Raw genomic sequence first — 27,439 nt, forward strand, 5'->3', positions numbered from 1 at the left:
TTCTTTCAAGGGAGGGGGGACGATTGACCCCCCTCCTGGGCCATTTTTGTCCATGGCAACCCCATCCTCTGGGGAATGGCCACTTCGTGGGGGACAGCCGCAGGAGCCTGAAGGCCCCACAGTCCCTGCCGGCTCCTTGCCTCCCGCTGGAACCTGCATTGCTTTTATACACAGGGAAATGCAACAGCTCTCTATGTGTAAAAGCAAGAGCAAAATGCTCTTGCATGCACAAATCAGAGTACTGGTTGCCATGGTATGGTGGGATCCCTGAAACTGACTGGTGTTCGTATTGATGGGAGGCTATAGCCATTTTTCCTGATATTGGAAGTCTATATTATACAGTGCATATTGCCAGGATGAATCTGGGATCCTTTTGTCAAGAGGTGAGAAGACTATTATTATGATGGAACTGAAATTCTGAAGCCCTGAAGAAGCGAAATCATTTCGCGAAACACGTGTTGGTTTGGCTGTTCTGTAGAAGAACTATGTGAAGAGAATTTTGTAATCAAGCATATGATGTACTTCAAATGTTACTTCTACCAAGGTTTAAGAAAAAGTTAAGTTCTGAACAAGGGCGGACGATAATAAAATAATTTTGCATGGACACTTAAGATGCAAAGAGTGTGTTTTTCTCAGTCCATAACCTAATGTGTGACTATTCCCTGAAAGGAAAACAGGGATCTGGGGACTAGTGCCGAGCATTATATATATGTATGTGTGTGTGGGTACATATAGTATGTGTATATACACACACATATATATATATATATATATATATATATATATATATATATATATATATATATATATATATATATATATATATATATATATATATATATGTATGTATATGTATGTATGTATATATGTATATATGTAAATGTATATATATATATATATATATCTTCTCCACTCCTTGCCTCGGAAGTAATCACCGCCACCAAACCAACGGGTGTCTCGTCTGTACAAAGACCTCCGCTGCCGGGTCTTTTCGATAAAGCCTCAACGGGTAGAGAAACCACACGCTGACGAGACCGTGTACCAGACAAATTAAAGTTTTATTTGTCAAAACCCTGGACGCGTTTCGCCTGACCAGCAGGCTTGATCACCTAAGGTACAATGTGAACAGAAACCATTTAAAGTGCAAAACAGGTTGAGAGGTCACGTGACAGAAACAGGAAGTTTAAGGCAAGAAATGGAAAAAAGACTAATTGTTCATTCCATCACGTAAGTAAATCCTTGAAAATCATAGCGGAGCTCAGCTTAATAAATAAATAAATTCATCGGCAACAATGACAAATGTGCAAACATTATAATACACAGTCATAATTAAATACAGTACTACTGATTTAACCGCAATACTATAAATAGTACAATAAATTGTGCCCTAGTGGGCTTATTGTCATTGACAAATATTTAGGCCGTTTTTTTGTATCATAGCGTTAAGCAGACCGCAAGGAATACCGCCCAAGTGGGCAATAAGGCAGACTGGTTTCACATGTGACCCCCACTTAAATTTGTGACACCCTTAAAATTGTGCAAGTTAAAATAAAACCTCTTTCGTTTGCGGGAGCGGGGATCCTAGGCCGACCACCAACTCCTGTTGAACAGATAAGCTTGTACAGCAGCCTATAAGCCTGACTACAGGTCCAGACTAAACAATGTGTCTGGACATCTAGATCTAAAGATGTGTTTTTAAATCTTCTTCTAGGTTGAGACCTCCGGGGGCCTTGGCATTGAGTTCGAGTATATACCTGGACTCAAGCCGTCTCAACTTCTGCAAGCGATCCCCGCCCCTACTGCTGACAGGGACAGAGTCAACAACAAAGTAACAGAGCCCTGTTACATCTTGTTTATGACATGTCTCAAAATGCCGGGCTACCGGGTAGGTAGGATCGGCATGTTTGATGGCTCTCATGTGCTGCAGGATGCGCACATGAACTGGATGAATTGTGCTGCCCACGTACCTCAGGCCACATGGGCACTGGAGCACGTAGACAGCATAATCCGTCTTACAACTGAAAAAACCCCTGATGGTTTTAAGTCTTTTAGAAATTCCAGTTTGGTATGTGCGGGTATTAACTCCTGCAGTGCAGGCTTTGCATTTAGAGCATTTGATAAAGCCAGGTTTCCTTTTTAACCACTCCAACCCTTTCTTCTGATGGTGGACGACATCAGGCAGAACATTCGAAACTAACATTTGTTTGAATGATCTGGCTTTTCTGTAGGTAATTTCAGGTCTCCTCTGTACAAACTGCTCAAGTACTGGATCATTGGCTATAAGGTGCCAATGCTTATTAATGATCCCCCTTACTGCTTTATGCTGTTTATTGTATGCAGTAATCATTCTGATGTTACTTTTGGGGCGTTTGGCTACCTGATCTTTTGAGGGGTTTTTGAAAAGAATTTCTTCCCTACTTCTCACTTTGGCCTTCTGTATTGCACTAGAGATGTTTGATTCAGAGTATCCCCTGGCCTTGAATCTTTTCTCAAGGGTGGCGAGCTCTCGTACTTGGCCTTCGGGGTCACTGCAGTTACGTATCACCCGCAAACTTTCCCCATACGGGATGCTCCTGATGAGGCTGTCAGGATGGAAACTGTTTGCGTGAAGCAGTGTATTCCCTGCTGATGGTTTTCTGAACAATTGGGAATGTAGTCGGCCACCCTTCACAAAAATGGTTAAATCAAGGAAATTTAAAGATGTTGAACTAATTTCACAAGTGAATTTTAAGTTCAGATTGTTGGCCTGGATCTTATCCACAAAATTCCTGGCACTGGCTTCCGAACCCTTCCATATTACAAATAGGTCGTCTATATACCGACTCCATTGCAATATGTTTTCGCCCCATTCAGTGTGGAACTCCGCCCGGATCACCTGCTCCTCCCACCAGCCCATATGCAAATTAGCATAGCTGGGGGCGAAGCAGGTGCCCATCGCGGTCCCACATATCTGTTTGTAGAGAGTAGACTCGAAAAGGAAGAAGTTGTTGTTAAGACAAACAGACGCCATCTCCACCAGCATTTGTGAGTGTAGCCAGAGGTTGATCGTCTGGCTCGTAGTGCATGTCTCACGGCCCTCAGGCCGTCCTCATGTCTAATGCTGGTGTAGAGTGTGGTGACGTCTATTGTCATGAGAAGATACTCTTCTTCCCAAGGCAGGTCATAGATCTTACGCAAGAAATCTCCTGAGTCTTGGACATAGGATGGGAGTTGCTTGACTAGGGGGCAGAGGAAAGAGTCAATGAACTTTGAGGTGCTTTCCAGGCCCCCCCCAATAGCAGAGATTATAGGTCTCCCTGGGGGGTTGACCGCACACTTGTGCACCTTGGGTATTAAGTAGAACACCGGTGTTACTGGGTTACTCACTTTCAAAAATTGCAACTCTTCTTTAGAAATTAAGTTAAGTTTATACCATTCAAGCAGTTGAATATTATATTTAGCAAAGCTGTCATGCATAACTTTGTCCATGGTTTTAACATAATTGTTTCTGTTGTTTAGTTGCTTATAGCTCTCACACAAATATTGACTCCTGTCCCATAGGACAATATTGCCCCCTTTATCTGCATCACGAACAATGCAGCTGCTGTTGGACTTCAACTTGTTCACTAAAGCAAAATACTCCTTTTCTTGCTTGTTAAATGTTTTATTCTGCACACTTGTGCACTTCTCTAAATTTTTAAGGTCATTGACCACCAACTCATGGAAAATGTCCACAGAGTCTCTTACATTGAGGGGGGTGAATTTTGATTTAGTTCTGAAGTCAGTGCTCACAGTCTTGGAAATGTCTACATTCTGTTCTTTAGCCAAATCCAGAGCTCGGCTGAGCACATCTACTGTGTCTTCTCGAGTTTCTTCATTGATTTCTAGAGCCCTAGAAGTTGTCGTTTCATCATCAGTGTTTTCAATATCATGGAGTTCCAACATGAGATCTATATCAGAGACTAGCAAATTGTCGATACCGGTAACAACAGTTTTTGATTCCCTGCCCGTTTGTGGTTCCTTGAACTTGTTGAGAGCAAAGAATTTTTTCAGTTTTAAATTTCTCACCAATTTGTAGGTGTCTATGCGAGTATCTACGTAGCTGAATTCAGATGGCGGACAGAAAGATAAGCCCAATTTTAGAACTTGTTCCTCTTTGGGTGACAGGGTTAGTTTAGTCAGGTTAATGATGGTTGAGTCTCTGACTTCTCCCTGTGATATTTCAGCCGCAATCATTTTGCTTTTTTGTTGGCGTTTTCTCCTCCCTTTCCGCCGCCGGCTCCTCTGCCTCTTCCTCTTGGTCTTGTTGTGTAGGCTACCTGGCGCCTCGGTCTCAGATTGAAGCGCCGGTCCTCCTCTAAAAAAACCAGCTCGTCTATTACAGTGGGGACATTAGCTGCAGGACCCACTCCTCCACTTGCACCCTCTTCCGGATATATATATATTCCTAAAACTTTATTCGAGTACCAGAGCCCCCGACCCTTCAGGGCGGCTTCTTTAAACAGTGGGCACAGAGCAGCCCACTAATTCCATAAACGTGAAGCAACAGATAGAGGCCCACTGCTGGAAAAGTTGCATTTATTCTTGGCACGACCGCAAGGAAGCTTCCATCTCCTTACGCATTTCGGCGAACATTGCCGCCTTGCTCACAGTTGGAAGCAGTGAAAAATGGAAAGTGCAAACCTGCATGTTTAAAAATCATGATGTCATATGACCAGTCAGTTGGAACTTCGGGCCATATTACCAAGTAATAGCGATAATTATCGCTATTGCTTGGTTAGCGGGAAAAATTTACAGCTGAGCTGCGGCGATTTTTACCGCAAATAAACCTTGGTGTTACCAAGGTTTATCGCAAATGCGATAAAAATTGCCGCAATGCATGAATATCGCTGAAAAGTCAGCGATATTCATGCATTACCGAGCTAATGCTCTTAGCCATGTTATCCACCTCCCATTGGATAACATGGCTAAGAACTGCTCAGGGCAGGTGTTAGCTTTTGGAGATATTCGCGCTTAGCGCGAATATCTCCAAAAGTTGGTAATAGGAGATAGCGATGTTAGCGACTGTTTCCAGTCGCTAACATCTTGGCACACCCACTTTGCATGTCATTAGTGATAAATATCACTGACAAGCAAAGTGGGGCCCAAGATGGTCGCTAGCTCCTACTAGCTGTAGCTAACTGGTGTTAGCAACAGCTAGGTAATAGGGAGATAATTTTATCTCCGCTTTCTTGGCTTTTAAAGCCAAAAAAGAGGAGATAAACCCCCTTGATAATATGCCCCTTCGTTTCCCAAAATGCAGGTAAGTTCTCTTTAAAATACAAGTAAGGAAATCCTTTTCTTATTTTACCTGCACAATGTTGGTGTGGGGAAATATAAATGCAACTTGTTCGTTTGTAATGTTTTTGCAAAGTGCTCAATTTCTTGTCTGCTTTGAAAATGCCCGCCTCCAGCACGATCAGAAAGGATGTCGTCCTTTCTGAATCCCTTCCGTGCGATGCAAGGGATTCAGCACTATAATGGGCCCTAATGCCACCTTAATGACCCTACTTAACACCATGGACCAGTGGTGCTGAATCTGTTTTCAGAGTGGGTGTGCTGTCATCACTGTTACATCGCTGAACTCAAATGGATTCTGCCTCACACAAAGAACAAGTATTGCAAATAAGCCACACCCATGCAGCGGGATAGTGGTAAGGGTGTAGTATGTAGATGGGGTTGCATCTAGTGGCACACTGTCACGGATATATTACTAAAGTGGTGTGGTAGCACACTGCCAATTGCTGACAACACATTTTCCATTGAATTGATCACTAAATTTGCACAAACATGCAGTTTTACTGATAAAACTGCATAGTTCACAAATGACAATGTTTGTAAATTGGGTTTCAGCGAATATTTCTAATTTGTGCATCACTAAATAAAGTGTCTTCATCCTTTTGCAATCTATTTTTCAATTACACAAAGAATTAGAAAAAAATATGCCTTATTTGTGCTTTCCTAGCTGATTATTTACTTTAAAATATTTGAAAAAGGTCACATAGAGGTATTTACATTTTGTTGTGTGTAAGAAGACAACACATCCCACAGCTTTTCCTTTCACACCATCAAGATTGTCACTTTACAAAAAGGTCACTATATAAAATCCTATCATTTTGTAGTAAGAGACAAAAAAGTAAACACCTATTTCAATGTTAAAAGAATAAGCAACAATTTGTCAGAAGACTTGACTGACATTTGACCTCTGGCTTTGAATGCACACCAAATGTGACAAAATAGAAATATAATTTAAATGTATCTTGATTCTTCATTCACCTTCCAGGACCCGGCATAGTTTTTTTGGGGGTGCTGCAGCACACATTCTTCCAATGCCTATGCCACAGACCTCTCTACACTACCTTTTCATATAAAAAGTTGGTTACCCATTGTGCTAGTGGTTAGCAAGTTTATGCACTGGCAAAAAGTCACAGTCCCCACTATTCAAAATTGACTGGATGAAATGGCTGCATTCGAAAAACTCATATACCAATTAAATGTTCGACCTGCCACAGTTTGAAGAGATTTATGGATGCTCCGTAAATATAGAGGAAAGGACACATACATTTGTATGGGTGAAATAATGAGAATTGGAATACAAACGTGGTGAATGAAGAGCCCCCCCCTCTAGGACAGCAGTTCTTAACCTTTTGACTGCTGTGGGCTTCCATTGTATCATCACAGGAATCCAGGGCCTCCACTGAGTCATTAATGGAGGACAGGACCTTGATCCTGGCTTCACCGATGTTGAAGAAAACGAAGGGTGCAGCTGAAAGGAAGCAATGTGTTGGCGTCGTTCCTCTCAATGACGGAGATGCAGTGGTCCTGGCCTGCGCAACAGTGGCAGTGCCTAGTCTCCGATGAGCGCAGGGGCTATGATGTGAAGTTCTTGTCCTTGTCATTGAGGCTGTTGTCAACGGACATGCAAAAACATTGGCTAGACCATTGCACCGTACTGATTGCGAAGGAGATGCATAGTATCGATTCACACAGCAGAGGCGCTGATGCTCCGGTTCCAGAGATGCATGAGTTTCATTGAAGCAAGCACTTTAGGCCTCTCATTCAAAGGTACAGGCATGGGGTGTCACCATTTGGCAGGGCAGACTCACAGATGGCTGAGTCTAGGTGCAGCAGCAGAAGCGGTGGAAGTCATTTAAGTCACTGAGACTTCAGACAGGAGGCAAGCCATAAAGCCCTTGGAGTCACTCTCGGTTCAAGTGATGCAGGTGCAGTCCTTCTCACCCAGACAAGGGGCTGACAGACAGCAGGGCAGCACAACAAGGCAGGAGTCCAGCAAGGCAGCAGTCCAGCAGAGTGGCAGTCCTTTAGCAGCACACCATTCCTTTTTACTGACAGAGTCTTCACAGGTCCAGAAGTGCACTGAAGTGTTGGTTACAGAGGCCCAGTACTTATACCCAGTTGTTCCTTTATAGTGGGGGGATATCAAAGGCAGGTCTTTGAAGTGCACAGAGGTCCTCTCTTCCTGCCCTGGCTCCAGACTCACTACAGGGGTGTATGCAGCCCTTTGTGTGGGAACAGGACACCACCTATTCAGATGTAAGTGTGAGGCTGTGCCCAGCTCCTCCCTCCCATCCCCCCACATAAGCTCACATTGTGTGTTGCTGTATAGGGGAATACACAAAGCCCAGCTGTCTCCCTTCTCAAATGTGTATCAGAGGCAGGTAGAAGGTACCAAATGGCTAAAATAAGAAAATGCCAACTTTCTAAAAGTGGAATTTTCAGCATTCAAATTTAAAATCTGGCTTCACTAAGTTGTGATTTAAACTTTTGATTCCAGAGACACCAACCTTGAAAAGTCCATCTCTTTATAGTTGAGAGTTACAATTAGAAGATGTAATAAGGTAACCCCAATGTAATTCTATGAGACAGATAGGCCTTGCATTAGTGAAAAATGAATTTGAGGGTATTTCAGTACAAGGACATGTAAAACGGGGTTATGCCCGGTCTACCGTAGAGGGTGACTTATGTGTATATAAAGGGAAGGTTTAGGCCTGCAAAGAGGTGTATCTTGCCAGGACGGAATGGTCGGGTAACTGCATATACAGGCTCTGCAATGATAGGCCTGAGCCATGGTTAGGGGGCTACTTAAGTGGGTGGTACAATGAGTGCTGCAGGCTCACCATTTCAGTGAATTTACACATGTAGTGCACTTTGTGTATAAGTAAATTAAATATGCCGTTTAGGGATGAGACAATATTAACATTTTTAAGGGAGTGAGCACCACCACTTTAGTGTTTCAGCAGTGGTAAAGCTTACAAAAACGAGGTCAGAAAAATGGAGGATGTCAGCAAAACATTGGGGGCGGGGAGACCACACTAAGGTTATCAGGTCTGTCCCCCCCCCCAGCTGAAAGTGGTGAAAGCTACCCAACCCCTTGGGAGTACTTAAGTAGGTGGCACAATGAGGGCTGCAGGCCCACTCGTACCATTTAATTTCAAGGCCCAGGGCAAATTTAGTGCACTTAACTAGGGGCTTAGCAGTAAATTGAATTTGCCAATTGGGGATAAGCCAATATTACCATGTCATGGGCAGAAGAACAAGCTCTTTAGTACTGTTTAGCAGTGGTAAAGTGCATAGACTCCTAAATCCAGTGCAAACAAAGTCAGAAAAATGGAGGAGGTAGGCACACCGTTATTGGCAACACCACACTAAGGCTGTGAGGTCTAATGCTCGTGCTTCAATAACAATGTTTTCTTTAGTTTCTTGATGATTCTTTGACCTATTTCTATGCTATGTCCTTAACAGGCAGACCTCAGTGAGAACGATGATACTGAGACAATTCTGTGGCACGTAATGCTCCGCGAGCCCTTACCTCCTCACTCCTCTCTTTCCCTACAGCCAATCGGCTGATTGCAAGGGCTTTGTCCTCCCTTCCACTTCTCTTAAGTGGTCACTGGCCTCCCTACCTGTGCACGAGCGGTCTCCCTCTGCTCATCACTCTTTTCCCTCTCTCACTGTAATGTCTGACACAGCTCCTCTATATTCACTTGAATATATTAATAAAATCTGTGCAGGACCATCCTTGTTCACTGACCAAGAGGAAACCAATGCCACAAGTAGTACCAGCCTATCTGAGGAACTTGAAAAACAAAAAAAGAAGCATTCTAGACTAGAACTAATGACCCTAATGCTTACCCAATATCTCAAATCCAACACTATTCCACTTGGCCTCCAAGTCAGGAACATTCCTGGTGTCTTTACTGACAATCCTAAGTACATAACAGGCTTTAGCACTATCGGTACCACGAAACTGCAGGCGAGGAACTTAAAAAACTTGAGAACATCATCAAAGACTTAGAGAAACAAATAACTGATGACAAAGCGATTACTGATACAAAGGCCCTACTTGAGAAAATTGAGAAAACAGTCTCTGAATTCCACTGTATCGAACAAAATAAAAAATCAAATAAGGTTAAGAAAGACATTAAAATTTTCACCCTTGAACGTACTTATCCTTATTTACAAAAGGATTTTAATACGAATCGTAACTTCTACCAGCACCAACAAACCCCAAGACCCTGGGGACGTTTCAATAAAAGAAACACTGTGGTAGGCTTTACCGACTCCTCAGCAAACTCATCTGACAGTTCAGATCCTGGTGAGGGCGGCAGTGGACCTACACGCAACCAGACTCCTTTTTTATCCAGAGGCAATTCCGAACCCCAAAAGAAAGGGAGGGTCAAACAACAACAAAGATGGCACAACCCTCCAGGAGAGCGCCAGACCAGACAGAAATTTTACCAGTGGTAACAGATAATATCAATCCAAACACTATCCCCATTTTTAATATTTCTAACCATATACTTTCCACTCAGGAGTTATCTATCCTTAGCAAAGGTTTATCCTTTGTCCCAACCACCTATCCGAATTTTCTGAACCTCCAATCTGAATTGTTAGGCTTTTTCCGAAAATTGAGACTACGTTCGTACTTTGAAATTAATCCTTCAGAACCCAAAATTGTTACGACTCCATTCCGACCACCATCAACCTTTTCGCCCACGTCTAATATGATTCCAAAAGAAATCATTACTTTTGAAAAGGTTATTCTTAAGGAAATCTCTTCATACCCTACAACATCTCTTTGGAAGAAAAGTCAGCAATCAGCTCCCTCAAAAATAACACCAAATTGATTATCAAATCAGCGGATAAAGGTGGTGGGATAGTTCTGCAAGATAATGAGAATTATAAAAATGAGCTCCAACATCAGGTATCCAACACTGACCATTATTGCAGACTGCCCTGTAACCCCACTAAAGATATTCAAAAGCTTATTATAGTCATCACAATGGAAGCTTTGGAGAATGGCTTCTTAAGTAAACATGAGTATAATTTCTTAAACATTACCAACCCAAGAACTCCCGTTTTGTACACATTGCCAAAAATCCACAAAAGGATGGATAACCCCCCGGGTAGACCAATATTGTGGTTCGGTGCTAGAACCACTCGGCCATTATGTTAACTTCTTCTTGAAGGACTTTGTGCCAATAACTGAATGCTACATTAGAGACAGCATGCACACGATTAATTTTATTGAAAACTACTCTTTTAATCCCGAGTATGAGACTCTATGCACATTAGACGTAGAATCCCTACACACAAATATTCCCCAGAAAGACTCCCTACTTGTAATGGAAAGCATACTAAACACCAGAACACGTCCCCATAGGGTGCCCACCCTATTCATAATACAACTCCTGGAGATTTGCCTCACCCAAAACTTTTTTCTCTATGACTCACAGTACTACCAACAGGTGCGTGGCACTTCCATGGGGGCTATTTTTGCCCCCACCCTGGCGATCCTGTATATGGACTGGTTGGAAACCAATACCATTCTGTCTAGTAGTAACCCATTCCATCAGGGTATACATACCTGGAAGCGCTACATAGACGACATCTTTTTAATCTGGGGTGGCTCTACTGAGGATTTCCCAGGGCTACTACACTGGTTGAATAACAATTGCAATGGCCTCACGTTCACCCTGTCCCATAACAAAGATAGCATTCCCTTCTTAGATTTGTCCATCCAACACCATGATGGGATTCTATATACGTCCCTGTTTCGTAAACCAACGGAAAGAAATACCCTTCTTAGTTACAACAGCTGTCATCCTAGGGCACTAAGGGACAGTCTACCGTATTCACAATTCCTCAGACTAAGAAGAAATTGTTTTAAGAAAGAGGATTACTTCATTGAGGCTAGTACCGTATCTGAGAAACTTAGGATTAGAGGCTACCCTAGACGCCTGATCAAAAACTCTATGAAAAGAGCCTGGTACTGCCCTCGAGACACTCTCCTGGAACCCAAACCCAAAGAAACCATTGAAAAAACAGTATGTGTAACCACCTTTTCCACCATATCCAATATTGTAAAACAATGTATAAAAAAGAACTGGCACATTCTGAACTCAGGTCCCATCAATTGGGAAACCCCCCTCTTCGCTTTCAAGGAAAGCAAAAATCTCAAGGATCAATTGGTAAGGGCAGCTTTACCACCCACAATTGGTAGAAATACCACACTTCATGATCATTGGTCATTACCCCCTCTGCGTGGTCATTCCAAATGTGGTTCATGTGTGGTATGTGATTTTTCAATTGACAGTAAAGAATTTGTATTTAAAAATGTAAAAAATTAACTGCGTACCTTTACCAACTGCAACAGCTGTAAACTCATTTATGCAATCTTTTGTCCGTGCAATCTTATATATGTTGGCCAGACAAAACAGAAAATCAAGCTGCGAATATCCCAACATCGCAGTCGCATTAGGTGCAAAACACTGAACGCACCTTTGGTTGAACATTTTTTAGACAAAGGGCATACTGAAAACGAGATCCGTTGGACTGTGATCACACAAATCATCATACCACCCAGAGGAGGCGACCTAACCCGTATGCTTAACAGAGAAGAATTAAAATGGATTCTGAAGACAGACAGCTTGAGCTCTGGTTTGAACCTGCAGGAGGAATGGACTGCTTTAATCTGAATCCCCTACAATGATGCTTTAGAGACTCTGGGCAAAGCGCCAAGCATCTACCTGACTCATAAAAATGTACATTTTTTTTAAATGTACTGATCGATGCTTTCTTAAATTGTCACTTTGCATGAAACATCACTGTAAACACGCATCACTCAAGATGGCCACCACAACATGCACCCTTCGTTTATGTTTATGTTTATTCCTATAGCCTCACTTGCACTGACCAATCACCGCCCACCCGCCCCCTCTTGACTTCCTGGTTCGATCGCACTAGCACGCCAGGGAAGATTTCCAAGACAGTCCATAATGGTGAGTAAGCCAGTAGTCTAGGGCACCGCTCCTTGGTTGGAACGCTGCAATTAAGTTTCCTAAATACCCCCTCTGTCTTAACAGGCTTACCCTGGCGTCGCCCGGTTACGATTGAGTAACGCGGCAACCCACGTCCTAATTGGGTAAGAAGTATTGCATGGCACGAGTTCCGTATTGTAACTTAGGTATCAATCACCTTTTAATCTATAGATTACCTTTCCCATATAGGGCTGCTGGTCCGGGCAATACTGCTTATCCACTCAGCTAGACATTATTCATACGTTGCCTCGGTAAGCAAATTGAGTTCATTAACTCAACACCCAGTCGCGATATAGGCACGTAACTCATCTTCTCACTACTTTTGCTACGTCCTACCGCAGACCTTAATTAAGCACCACCGCATTAGGCACCAATAATCACAACGTCCACTTCGACCGATAGCTCGCGGACCTGAACCTATACTACGCCCTACTGCCGGGGTCAATTAGGCACTACCGCATTAGGCACCAACAATCAGCCATGGCACAGAATCTTAAACGCCAACTAGCCTGTTCCATTTCGACCTTAAGCTCGCGATTCTGAACCTTAAACTCCACCGCGTTGTTACCACTTCTTCACTCGCCTGTAATTATTTCTTGTGGAAACCCTGTAACACCTTCACCTTGGTAACGGTTGAATGCACTCTGCACAAAGAGTCACTTGTTACGAATTAACTAATGCGCTGTTCTTAAAGTATGTATTTTTCTTTTCTCTTTATTCCTTTTCCATTCAGGCATTTTTGAGGTTTAGCGATAAAGGCAATTATTGTTTTGTCCTGATGATGGTCCCCATGACCCTTTAGGGGGACCGAAACGCCGTTGACTTGCTTAAGCACCTTATATGAATATTTGATTGCTAAATTGATGTAATGGTGCTGCTTGAAATTTTCTGTATAATTGACATGTGAACAGAAGAACGCTTGTTTGCCTTAAAAACCCTTCTAATTTTCCACCAACTGTAAACACCCCGCAAGTGTTGGGCACAGGCTTGTGTACCACACAGGGGTCTTGTGGAAGGTATCTTTGTTTTATTCTGAAACATTGTTTATCAAGTAAACTTGAAGGACCTCTCTCCGGCTGGACATGTCATTCTAAATATAGATTTGATTCCGTCTAAATTTATTGGTTTTATATTGGAATATGCATAGGACCACTGTTGTTTGAATGAGCATAGATGAAAGTTAGGCACAACTAGTTGCGGACATTACAACCCTTCTCCCCTGCATGACAGGAAGTGGGAAATGAAACAACCAATAGGAAAGGGACACTGTCTCTTTAATATACAAGTCACAACTGAGAGAGGAGGAAGTCTAGAACTGGCTTCAAGATTTAATGAACCAATGGGAGGCAAGCGTGGCTCTCATAGGAATGACGCATCAACCTGTTGGTAGATGGTGAGGTAGGAGACCCTGGAGGCATTTCTAAACATTGAACAGAGCTACGGGGGATGAGACGTGGTTTCCGTGCAGCGGATTGAAGACATGAGGGAGTTGACACACCTGCAACACAAGGAAGACGCGAAGGAGGAGAGAAGCCCCCTGCTTTGCGGAGCACCCAGCCATGTTCCAGGAAGAACATGGCTCAGCCAGGTATGGGCACGTTTACTGGAAAAATAGGAGGTGGGGATTCTTAGCCTGGGTGGCAGTGGCGACTCCTCCACTAAGGAGAAGGAGCGTAGCCCCACTGCTCTTAGATCAGTGAAAAAGGGAAAAATAAATTCACAAAAGCAACATTATTATCATTCTCTTGGGTTAGGGCAGGGAAAGTCTGGTGGCTCCGGGTGGAGGAGTGGTTTGTGCACACGTAAGTGTGCATGACTGCTTGGACGGCCAAACAGTCATGCGCACTTTGCATACCACCAGGCTGTCATGCACAGCCTGGTGGGGACTATGCACAGGCTCCTTGTCCCCATCTGACCCCTGATTCAGGGCGCTCAAGACAATCACAAAAAGCTGCATTGCAGAATTGTGATTGGCTCAGGGGAGCCTGTGTACCTGGGTGCTTCCTGCAGCTTATTCCGTATTGGAGTAGGAATAAAAGTGAAGCAGAGAGGGAGGAGAGGCAGAGGAAAAGGTAAGTGGGTTTTTATTTTATATTTTTCAACCCCCTCCCGCCACCCCGTTCCCTACCAGTCGCCACTGGTGTGTGGGGGAAGGGAAAGGAACAGTTATTTTTTTTTTAACCAATGAGCATCACTGGATGTGGGTCTTCTTTTCTTTTGCCACACGCCCCGTAAGCTGAGCATGCTCGCAGAGATACTTTAGCAGAATCCCTGATCCTGTTGTGACAAGAAAAAAACAGATAGCTAGTGAACAAACTGAGTTTGGGTGTTTTCTTTAGCTCACTCAAAAACTCAAGAATCAAATGTTGGGGATTACAAACCTGACTTTATCCTGGTGTTCCTACATTATCAATCCTACCTCTTTCCCCTTCTCAGTTAAGATAGGAATAGCCATCCTGGGACCTATTTACAAAGAAATTACGCAGTGCGGTGCTACAAGCAATTTAGCAGCGCCATGTGGCGTCATTTAAAAAATGCAGGGATGCACTGCATTCACAAGAATATGGCGCACCCCTTTGTTTTTCCTTGTGCCAATGCTAAAAACGTTGCCTAGTCCCAAAACAGACACCCTTGCTTGTGCCATGGTGCATGGCTGCCTATGGTGCAGGGATGATTGTTTATGTGTAGGAATTGGCAACTTTCAGCACATAAACAATTATTAAAGGTAATTTTGTCCTTCTATGTGTCCTGCAGAATGTAGCACACTTAGAAAGAGCATAAAACTAGGAGAAATAGAAGTATTTCTCCTCATGGCTCCAGTCTGACGCCTGCTTTTCATGGCATTAGTTTTTGTCGCTGCCTCAGATTTACAGATCCTTGCAAATCTGAGTCAGCACCAAAAAGCAATGGGTGTTGTGGTGGAACAGCCAACGCAAAACCATCCTGGCTTGCAGGCCCGGACTGGCCTTTGCGGGCACCGTGCAATCCCCGGTGCGCCGCAAGGGTGGGGCCCGGTATTGGACCCAGGGGGCCGTTTTTGTTACAGGGCCGTAAATCAGCCCTGTAACAAAATCGGCCGAAAACCGGCCCAACAAAGAGCTCAGTTGCACCCCGAATTCCCCAATCCCCCCGCCGAGCACTTTGCCAGGGCCGGTTTTGGTTCTCAGTCCGGCCCTGCTGCCTTGGCAGTTTGGACTGAGCACGAGGAGCAGGTGAAAGACTGATTTGCAAAATGAGGTGCCATGGCGAGCAAAAGAACGATGAGTTGGAGTGCTAACCTATTGTCAGTGGTTAGACTTGTTGCAAACTGCCTTCCATCACCTTATGTGTGTTTTATGCCCTTTCACAAGCAGCACATCCAACACAAAGTAGTTCCCTTCAATGCGAGGGAGTACCACGGTATGTGTGTTTTTTCAGGACCCCAAAACATTTTTCTGCATTTAGCCAATGTTTTGTTGTTGTTCAGATTGACCAAGTCCCTTTAGCTTCCTGAACAATAACGTTTTGCAAAAACTATGACAAAAACAAAAGAAATGCCCAAAGGCTGGCAAACAACCTCAGACCTACTACTACTCCCAGGGTGGAACTGTCGCTGGGTTAGAACATGGAAATGCACATCTGCTGTAGCCTTGAGAAACAACCATATCTCCCTGCTCTCTGCTACCAAAAGTCCTGCCCTGGGATTTTGGAACAAGGGGAAACAAAGGTTTTATGGTTCAATCATTCAAAAGTAAGCAGATGACAAAGACTCCAATATGATTCTTTTATTTTTCTGTGGGTCACAAATTTTTTTTTTTAAAGGGCTAAATTATGACTCTTAGAACTGCTCATCTTTGAACACTAAAGTCTTTCAGCTCATCTTGAGAAGCAGTTCTCTAAAATGTCAGTGGATAGTCACCATTTCCTTTTTTAAGGATTGGTGCATCAAGGGCCAGATGTGCAACCGTTTTTTTGCGGTCGCAAACGGGAAATAGGCCCGTTTTCGCCTACCAAATAGGTCTGCTCTATGTACAAACTAGTATTTTGTGAGTCGGTAACGCATTACTGACTCGCAAAATAGGTTTTGAGACTCGCTATTAAGATGGAGTGTGCCATGGGCGCCACCTCCTATAAGCGAGTCATACTTCAATGTATGATTGTTTTGCAATCGCCACCTACTATTAAAAAATGAAACAGAAACGTTTAATTTTTCTTTTTTAAATCCATCCTATTTTCATTAGACTAAGGGCAGATTTACAAGCCTCTGGCGCCACATTTGCGCCACTTTTCCAATGTTAAAAGTGACGCAAAAGTGGGGCAAGAGGCTTGTAAATCTGCCCCTAATTCCTTAATGTTCCCATTGTCGGGGAGGACTCCTAGCCTTACATCGGGATGTAAGATCCCACTGGAAGTGGAAGGGTTTAAATAGTTAGGGATTAATATTACTAGGACCCCCAGCGGTTCTACGAGAGAAACCTGCTACCCCAGTTAGACAGATATAAAAGGGTTGCCAAGAGGTAGAAGACGTTGCCACTAACACTAATTGACCAGGCTGCTCTGTTTAAAATGATGACGCTCCCTCGCTTACTCTATGTCCTGCAGTACACCCCACACCCGATCCCACCATCGTTCTTCGGAGTGGTGGAGACTGAACTGCGATCCCTGCTTTGGACAGTAGTGGCGATACCAAAGGGGATGATGGACGGAGCGTTTGAGCAAATCAAACACTCACCCTCAGTCAACTGATCTGGGTTTAATCCATCACCGTTCCTAAGCCCACTCTGCCACCCCAGTTCAGACATGGCCATACGCAAATCAGTCTGACCCTGTGCCTCATGGGAACAGTCCAGCCCGAACTGCCAAGCCATGTCTTCTCTGGACTGGTAACAAGCATCCTGGGACCCGATTCGGGTTCATAACCCTCATCAGCCAGGCTATCTTGAATCCAGTGGCAAAGTGAGCAAGGTACCCACGTCTGGGCATACCCTGCCAACTTAGGGTGAACAAAGCAATGCCAAAGAGGATGCTAGACGGAGCGTTTGAGCGAATCAAACACTCACCCCCAGTCAAGTGACAGCACGGATCGCCTGTATAAATTACAAAGAGGAATCTATGACGGAAGACTGGCGATACCAGCTGTGAAGTTGTACTACTGGGCCGCCCCTCTGATCACGGTGAATGACTGGATGTTTGAAGACAGGACAGAACCAGCCAGTAGAGTCGACAGAGAGTATATGGGGTGTAGGGGTTGCGCACAACTGCTATATAATAATAGAGCGCAGAAGGAGTTGCCGACACACACAGACGGTGATTAAACCCTGGTGAAAGCCATCGAAATACTAAGGTTGGGGGGATAAACTGACGGCAATGAACCCTCTGTGGGGGAACGACCAACTAGAGAAAGTAGGCAAACTACAGGAATGCAGGAAATGGGAATGCTGGGACTGGAAAAACTTGCAGATGTTTGGAGGAACCAGGCATTCATGAAGTTAGATACCCTCTAATAAGAGTATGAACTAGGACTCCTGACAGAACCCTTGGAGGAGAAGACGTTATCGTTAGTATACAAAAAACAAGTAAATAACACACCAGACCCCTTTATATCACTGAGAGATGTGTGGGTGGGAGATGTTGAACTGATACATGAGGAAGTCTGGAGAGAAGCCCTTCAGGGACAGAGGGAGGTAGCAATTAGCTCCAGTTTACGATTAATCCGGATAAAGGTTTCCCACCACACATATTGCTCCAGGGAGCTCCTGCACCGCGTATGTAGGGTAGAGTTATTATGATGCCATAGAGGTTGTGGCCAGGAGGGAACGTTCTGTCACCTTCATTTGGGAATGCCGACAGACATAGATAGACTGGGGTAAAATAGGAAGAATCTTGATGCAGGTAGCTGGGCTGGAGGTCTCCCTGGAGCCGAACTGGTTCCTGTCGCTGATCCCTGGGAAGGTGGTATGGCCGAGACACATGGGATTTGGCTGGCGCTGGGCTCAGTGGTTACCAAACGAAACCTGGCTAGGTATTGGGGTGCCCGAGCTCTACCAAAGGACTGACAGATGGACCTAGACTGTTGCTGGTTAGCAGAACAAACTATTTACCATAACAGAGGTTGTCAGAAGACATGGGAAAAGATTTGGGGACAATGGCAGACCTATCGAGTGTTGTGAAAAGAACCCTAGGCTTACAGGGAGGATTATGCACCATTGGTGAGATACTCGCTTCGATAACAGTAAGGAAAAGAAAAATGAATGGTCGAGTTATATGTATAATGATATAGAACTGATGTATTCCTATTACGTTGTTTGCAATAAAAAGAATTTTAAAAAAAGAAATAGAGTGGCCTGCAGAGCTACTCAGAGCTGCCAGCTTACTGAAACCATAAACTGCACATCGATCTCTCGCATCTTTTAATCCACCACATTTCTAAGCACAGCGTTCCATAATACGAGAACCTCTCCTCAGTAGTGTCCACACACGACATGTAAATCCTTCCGACATAGGACCAAAAACTATTACAACACACTTCCAACCACAAACCCTATGCTGCCTAGTTAGACAAGCTCTCCAGGAACCCACATGGGGGAAGTAAGCTCTATATATATAAATGCTGCAATATAGTACAATAGTCACACGATTCTGGCATCTTTACCATCCCAGCATTCGGTATCAGGGTTGCGCCAGGTAGGGCAAGGCGTGTCAAGACACGGTGCAAACGCGTGCAGAACACCTTTCATAACACAGAAGCCGACATAGCTCATATCAGAGGGAGGTACTTGAGCAAACTGTTTGTCTTGGTGATAGCGGTTGAGCAGCGTGTGCCAGTAACATTCACAACATCTGGATCTATTAAAGGTTTCATATATGGAAGTTTTTAAGTGACAGAATAAGCACCTTTAAGGGAGCCCATACTCTATGTAGGAAAACCTATTTGGGGCCATAGCATGAAAAAAAGTGCAAAGGACAGAACACTGCACCTGTTTTGGGCAAAGTTGTGCTGTCTATATGCTCAAGCGCTTTCTCTTTAATGAGTTAGTGTATACGCTGCTGGCACCAGATACACATAGTAATAGTGGCTGCGCTGTATTTCACGCTGAGCCCGTTGAATCTCAAGCACGGCCTGGATGGGGAACCAATAGCAGCCCAGACAAAAATGCTCAAACTCTCTCCCTTCATTTCCTCACACAATCTGTCTTTGCATCCATCAGTTCTCTCTCTCTCCTTCTCTCCTCTCTCTGTTCTGTTCCTCTCTATTCTCTCTTGAAGCCTCCCTGTGCCTCTGGCTTATTACCCCCGGGACCTAGGGAAAGTGACAGAGGCACCAGGAGTGGCTCTGGGCCATCAAAAAAAGGCTCAAAATGCTCCAGCCCCCCAGGGAAATGCCCGGTGGAATAAAAGGCCTGTCTGGCTCTGAACTCAAGCACTAACTCTGAGGGTTTCCAAGTAAATGTTTGCACTGTGGATAGAGCAAGTACGCTCAGAGCTCCATTCTGCACCGGTGCAAACCTTTATTGTGTGGTCCTGAGGTGCACCATCTTGAGAGGACCTGTTTTACCAAGTTTCAGTTGATTTTTGATTTTGTGTAAAACGTATTTTTAAGTTTACTGCTTCCACTATGGGGATTTCAAAGTCTGTAGTATGATGACTCCTTTCTATAGTCACTGTGGTGTTAGTTAATTAGCAAAGAGAGGAGATCATAAATATGATGCTATCATCAAAACTAGGCCCACATTTTTTAAAAATTAAATAGAGACACCGGCAGCTGTATTATCAGCACCAGGGTGGCAACGCGCCTGTGTGCTATCATTCTGCCTTCCAGGAACTCTGGGGAATATTAGCAACAACTTGTGATAATTATCACAAACCGCCCTTAGCAGATTTTTTTTATCGCCTCCTACCGCTGGATTTTATCGCGGAGATAACGCAGTATTACCAACATTTATCTCCACAGTGATAATAAATCCAGCGATAGTGGTGATTCCCATCTATAACGTGAGATTTCCAGTGATAAAAATCCTATCGCTAAGGAAAATCTCGCTAATAGTCAGGTGGGCACTTAGCCGTAGAATCCACCTCCCATTGACTAATATGGCTAAGTCAGGTTTTTACCAGGTGTAATATCCTGGTGCTAATCGCGGTTAGCACACGTTTTTTTACCGCATCACGGGTATTGCTAATAGGCGATAGCTGTGTTAGCGACTGCTTTTAGTCGCTACCAGTTTGGGTACGCCCACTTTGCATGTCATTTGCGATAAATATTGCTGACATACAAAGCGGGCCCTAAACTGGTCGCTATCGCCTGGAAGCTGTCGCTAACTGCTGTTAGCGACAGCTTGGTAATTGGGCGATAAAAAAATCTCCGCTTTATCGGCAAAAAGTGCTGCTAAAGCGGCGATAATGCCCTTGCTAATATGCCCCTCTGTTATTATAGAAAAGGACACAGATGCTTGTGCAGCCCCTTCGGCGTTACAGATCATGCCAGTTCAAATGTAGCACTGGCAGGATCCTAAGAGGGCATTCTCTTATTTCCATGGTCTATAATAGACGCGAGCGCAGAGGCAAAGAAGTTGTCTGGGGCACAATGTTTGTCCCATGGACCTCAGAGGCATCCCCTTGTAAGCAGGTGCAGTGAGTGGCTGCATCTACCCGAAGGGGGAACCATGCCCCCCTTTGAAAAGTAGACCGCACTGCCACCTACAGATTGAAAGGCAGTCCAGAGGCTGCAAACAGCCACTCCACCTTTCACTATTGTGCTGCCCTCAGGGCAGGTGCAAAATTAGTGCTGCCCTGGGGGCAGTGCATTAACGGCAGTAGGGCGTACCATCCCAGTCTGAGCCCTGCGCACCAGCTAATGCTACTCACCAGAAGTGCAAAGATTGTTAGATCACATCCATTACATTAATCAAAATCCAGCAAAATGTGGGAAAAGAGTGCAGCAAAGATATATAAAGCATTGTTTTCTCTCAACTGCGTCTGTCTTCTTTGGTAACTTGGCTTTCCTTTCGTTTGCTTTTGCAGTTGGCTGCTTCAGTAAATTCTTGCTGGATTGACGTTGTCTTAAAAGCTTCAGAGGCTTTGGCAGACAGGTTTTTTTTAAATGTATTTTATTTAATGAAAAGGAAGAAAGGCAATAATGAAAAACTATGTTTCATCCACATAAGATTAACAAAAAGGTATTTTCAAATAACGTAACCCTGGGATTTTTCACAATTTTACGCCTACCCCATCTAGAACCAACCTGCCACGAACCCACATTAGAAAAACAAAATCCCTAAAAAAATCATATTTAGTACAGGATCTCAAAACATAATGAGTTAAAGTGAGAAAATGTCAGAATCCCTAGAGGGTGGGACCTTCCACATCCCAGTTAATATGGTCCACAATTTGAGATTTTTTTTAACTCTAATCTTACCGTGGCATTGTAGTTTTAAGCCTTAGTTTTCACCTGTACTTTTCATATATACGAAAATGCCTCTTCAGCCACGTGTCAGAAGCTGTGACTATCACCCATGAACATTCTTTATTCTTCAATGGAGTCAGGTACTTCAAAACTTGTCAGCTAATCTGGTGAGCTCTAAAGGTCCTTCTTCAGCTGACATTGTTTCTTCCTTTCTCAAGAGCACATTGTCAACAAATTCCTTTTGCACCATACATCACTCTTCTTTATGTGGCTATTTCTCGGCACTCACATTTTTCTCCCCTGAAATAAACCTCTGCCCAGCTGTTTCTTATTAACAAATTCAAGGGATGTCATCTTCAGGGTTGTAGTTTTCCCATGCAGGATCCCAAGAAGCTGCAGATAAAAAAAAGTCCATTCAAAGTCTGTGGCCCAAGACATTACCAACGGGTTGGTGCACTCCTACTCAATAGAATTGAGTTGCCTGTCCATCCCTCACATCTTTTGTGTTTTTCTGCTGGAGAATCAACAGTCCATGCTTGGCTGGATGTCCCCTCACTCAATTCTATTCCTTTTCAAAAATAAAGATATAACATCCTTGCTTGGACATACTTATATTGCTAGCAGTACGTATACTATTTGAAGTTAATATTCTACCCCAATACCAAACTTCAAGATCAAGTGCCTTATTACAATGGCGATTGCACGACCGTCCAACTGCCATCGTTGCGGGATCAGGACCAGCCGACAGGTAGTCTGTGGTCCCGCCTGCCGAATTTTGATTCGACCGCTGTGTGAGCAGCAGGAAAAATGCCTTTTCCCATTGAGGCTTGTGCTGCAGCCCTAAAAAGGACCGCAGCACAAGCCCCAATGGCAAAAGCCATGTTTACAAACATCTCTGCACTGTGTGTCAGGGATCCTGTGGTGCCTGGCACTGGGTGCATGGATGTTTGGGGGGCTCCACATGTGACCCCCGACCCCATAGCGGAGGCCGAGGAGGGACGGGGGCCCTGAAAGGGGCCCCCATGTCCCTTTCCGACAGCCTTTCTATGTCAAGTGGACCGCTATGGAAAGGCTGTCGAAATGTAAATGTATTACGATTTATATAGCGCACGTATCACCCGAAGGCATCAAGGCGCTTGCCTTGGGAGCCCGTCCTGGCTTTTCCCTGTGAGATAACCCCTACTGGGCATCCCCAAGGTGAAAGCCAGGCATCCCGCAGCGGGTGGGCCGCCGTAGTGGAGATTAAGCAGCTATTGCCCAGAGTTGCAGCGTGGGACCCCATGATTAGAATAGGCACAGAGGCGAGAATTATCGAGTCCGTGGACATTTTTGGGTTCAGGACACTGCCGCGTCGGGGATTGAACCCTGGTCCCGGGCCAGACCTCTGCATCAGGGTCTGCCGCTCTAATCAGTGAGCCACACTTCGAAAGGGACATCGTAATCCCTACCGAGGTGTCTGAGCAGGCTCAGCCTCTATTGTAGGGAATACGATCCTACCGATGGCCCAAGAAGCATAAGTCAGTCCCGACACCTGATGCGGTCCGCCCAACTACATCATAATGCGTCGGTCGGAGTGCTCCGATGGATGTCGGTGGGACTGCCACCGACACACCGTCGGCGGCAGTCCCACCGACATCCTACTCAGCCCCTAAGCCTTGATTGACAGTTTGACTTTGGTAACTCCTGAAACTCAATCAATCAATCACTCTATTCGGTTAATAAAAGCAAGCCATAAAAGCACATACACATTAAATACAGTAAAAAGGATTATTAAACATATTCACACATTTAAAACAGTCTCTGCGACTAACTAGATGGTTACCAGTGAAGTGTAATAATAGATTTATTTTACGAAAGTGCAGAGTTAATAACAATGGCCACTAAAATGCCCATATAGGAAGTACTTGGCAAGTCAGTGAGCTTACAGTGATTTCTTGCCTATGTGATTCCAAAGACAACAGTTATACCTGTAACAACGACTTCTGGTTGTTCTTGCAAATTCATAGGTCTAGGAATTTTAGCAGGGTACTATTAGACAACTGCAAATGGTTGGCCCTTGAAAGGGAATTCCTAGAAGTGAAGAAAGAGAGGAAGAATTTGGGGTTAGCTCCCCATGGTGGCAGCAATAGAGACTCCAGCGTCAAGGAGGAACACGTTGACTCTAGGCATCTTAGCAGGAGTACTTCTGTTAGACACCTGCAAAAGGTCACCATGAGATCAACAGAATCATTGAGTTAGCAATTCCAATGTAGGCACCATGAGTGTACAAAATTCAGGTAATTAATCAAAATATAGACAATTTTATTTGAAGTCACGCATAATTATGAAAAGTGCAAATCCATCACTTTGCATTATATTTCAGCATCAACTGCATCCATCATCAGCTTTTGGTGCAAGGACTCATTTAAGCAAAAGCACCATGGACAGCAGCCTGATGCATTCTGTTGTTTCTGTGCATTACGGCGAATGGTGTGCTTGCTGTGAATTTTTACTGCGAGTGGTGCATACTTACACAAAGTGGCATAATGGTGTAATTTCCTGTAACAAACATAACATCAAATTATTGAAATTATGCTTGCGTAATGCAAATTTCACCCAGGACTGGTATGGACCCCAATAAATGCAATAATATTGTAAGCTTTCACATATTTCCAATTGTGCTTAACTCCGTATTTTGTTTTGGTTGTAGACATAGGATGCTGATAAGTGGTCCATGTAGTAAATCTCCAGATGATCTTACCGTCCCATTGGGAGTGGGGGTTGAAAACAATTTGGTCTTCCATTGCGAAACAACTTCCAGGGTATGACCTTCTAGGTAGATTCAGCCACTAGTTGCATAAAGAGGATCACGTTAAGGAAAAAGAGTTGAATTTTTGCTGGAGTGATTAAGACAGTCTACCTCAATATTTAGGCACCAGAAAATGACAATTCGGCTGCACCGTGAGATTAACAGTCAGGTAAATTAGATAGCTATTACACGTTGAAGAAGAACAAGGAGGACACTTGTAATGGCTGTAAATTGGATTGTGCTGGTAGAGAGTCTCAACATTTACTAGGAGCCAGAAGAAAGTTCAGTTCTTATACAAGTTAAAAGAGATATTCAGGACCATCTATATAAATTGCGCAATTGTAGGGCATGGCGGCCATTGCCCAGAAACATGATGAGACTTAGATATTCATTAGCCGCCCACCAGGGTCACTATTTGGATGTTGGCAAAAAACGGCATGCGGTAAGAAGCATGTGGCCTTATTCATCACTGCTCATCTGGTTGGCTTCTGGTTATGTGAATCGCTATTAACCCCTTCTCTGCGCCGCAAATTCTGCAGTGGCACAGGCGGGGCTAGGGGGTGGGCGTGGTGCTCCCGTACTTATGGCGGCTCCACGCCGTCATGAGTCACATGACCCCATACAGGTGGGGAATTAGTGCTGCGTGGGAGGAACGGGAGCGGCATGAGGGCTTCATGCCGTCATGAGCACACGCCACCTGTGACTCATGATGGCGTGGAGCCGTCATGAGCATGCAACGGGTGAAATTCAAAGGTTGAGGATAGAATTTGGTGGCAAACCACAACTTCTTTGCTTTTGCGCTGCTAATAGTATCTCCAACAGGGAAAACATTTGCATTTCTATGAAATAAAAAATAATGAAATGTTTTACTTTTTCAGGTGGGTCAATTTCCAACATGTATGCTTTGAATTTGGCCAGGTATAAGTACTTCCCTGAAATAAAAGAAAGAGGACTCTATGGGGGACCACGACTTGTGATGTTTACATCTGAAGAGGTAAATACACATAACTAACTTTCTCAGACTGGAATTAACATCCTTGGAGTGCATCAGTGGGTTTGCCTTTAGGATTGAGCTTTGATTTCTCTGGCTGTGTGTATAAAAAGTATGTCGGAGCATTGACTCCTCTCGGCTTAGAAAAGGAGTTCTGTCACTTGTGTTCATTAAGAGGAAGTAGGTGTTGAAGGCCCATCAAAACTGCAGCCTCTTTGAAAGTGCTGTGAGTATACAAATATTACAGTGCAAGGTACGGTGAAAGTAATGTGTTAACAGGTTTTGCTTTTCACATATCAGAGTTACTGAAGAAAAACAAAAAGATAATGAATTTAGTAATTCATTCAGGGATTCACTACAAAAGTGCTGCCTCTCTGCTGTATGAGAACAATACCATTTCAAGATGGCTGTTGATTTTCTGGGAGGGTTTAACTAGTCTTTCTTTGCTCTCAATTAATAAAGTGACCAATGAATCCAAATCTTCAAATATTATTAGTTTTAAACACATCTCTTACCTCTTTAATGTCAACATTTCATTGAATTTTGAACACATAGGCTATGCCCCTTGTCTCAAAGTATACCCATTGATGTGTGGGCACAATTACATGGTAGTCCTTCCCTAAATTCCTTCTTCTTCAGTGGTGCTGAAGATAAAATAGCTCATCAAGCAAGCAGTGAAATTACTGTCAGGTAGTCTTTAAGAACGTTTAATAATCAGTTACTCCCCTATACTGTAAGTATCAGACCTTTAGAGCTATCAAAAATGCCTAAACAGGCAATGCATTTTTAAGTAATAGTGACACATCAAGTTGAAGCACATTTCAGAAAGTTATAGGTGCTTGTCACACTCTGTCCCTGCCCTTATTGAGTGGAATTACATACAGGAAATGTCAAACCCTACTCACAATGAAGGCCATAACGTAGTAAGTGCTGAGCATGGCACCATCACCTGTTATTCATAGCATATACTCTGGGAAATGTGAGGTATTCAGTTTGACTGGCATACATGAATTAAACATGAACATAGGAAACAATAATGGGTAACGTTATGGCTAAAGGAACCAGCTCCCACATCCCTCTCTAAGCACCGCCCTTCACCTTTGCAAACAACACAAAAAATAAAAAAGCTTTGTGAGATTTGCATACTGACCACTTATTCTTCCAAATATTATTTCATGTTTCGTGCAGTGCAAGGTTCCTATGTACTGCTAAGCACCTATGAAAAGGTTAAAGCATTATCTGGATAGCATTCCTGTTTCACATATATATCGAAAAAAGAAATACAACTAATGAGCATATTAACATAGAAAATGTTATAGCTGGGAAAGTATGCGGTGCACACAAACCAAGTACTTGTAGATTATACAAAAAAAGTTCACTAATCAACAAATTCTACCAATAGATGGATGCTCAAGGAGGGAGGAACTGCTACAATAAACTCCTCAAACAGGACAAACTTCAAGCACTACATATAATCAATGAGCACATCTTCTGCTGCTTTATTTGCAGGATTTTTTATATGACGTTCTAGGTACCATTTTCCATTCATCACAAATCTAGTCAACACGTGTTTCGGCACTGGTCAGATTTCCCATTGACTTCCTCAGGACTTTTACTAATAGCAATTTCCAAATCACAAGTCTTACGATGAGTATAAGAAATCAATATTCCCATTCACGGTCATAAGTTACAAACACCACCCACATATGTATTGATGAGCAACGGGAGAATTCTCTGCATTCTTCACCCTCAAGCTTGTCTGTGTCTGTGTATGGAGTTGTGTACAAAACTTCAAACCTTTGACTAATCTAGAGTGTTCGGGGATTAAATGTAATAAGGAGCATAACAGTGGCTTACATTTTTTATTTTTTATTGAACATTTTATTAGTCATAGATGTAAATCATAAAGGGCATATGAGTAT

The 27,439-nt window shown here is 43.6% G+C and overlaps 1 protein-coding gene across 1 annotated transcript in view; it reads left to right on the forward strand.

Moving 5' to 3' along the window:
- The window catches only part of GADL1 (GAD like acidic amino acid decarboxylase 1), a 686,124-nt gene that overhangs the window by 258,718 nt on the left and 399,967 nt on the right, over window positions 1-27,439 (forward strand). Inside the window, exon 6 of the mRNA XM_086942110.1 lies at window positions 25,405-25,520. Within this exon, the coding sequence (XP_086798236.1) occupies window positions 25,405-25,520 (116 nt within the window). The remainder of the gene's footprint in view (window positions 1-25,404; window positions 25,521-27,439) is intronic.

The sequence above is a fragment of the Lissotriton vulgaris genome, chromosome 10 (genome assembly GCF_964263255.1).
Source record: "Lissotriton vulgaris chromosome 10, aLisVul1.2, whole genome shotgun sequence".
Taxonomy (NCBI): domain Eukaryota; kingdom Metazoa; phylum Chordata; class Amphibia; order Caudata; family Salamandridae; genus Lissotriton; species Lissotriton vulgaris.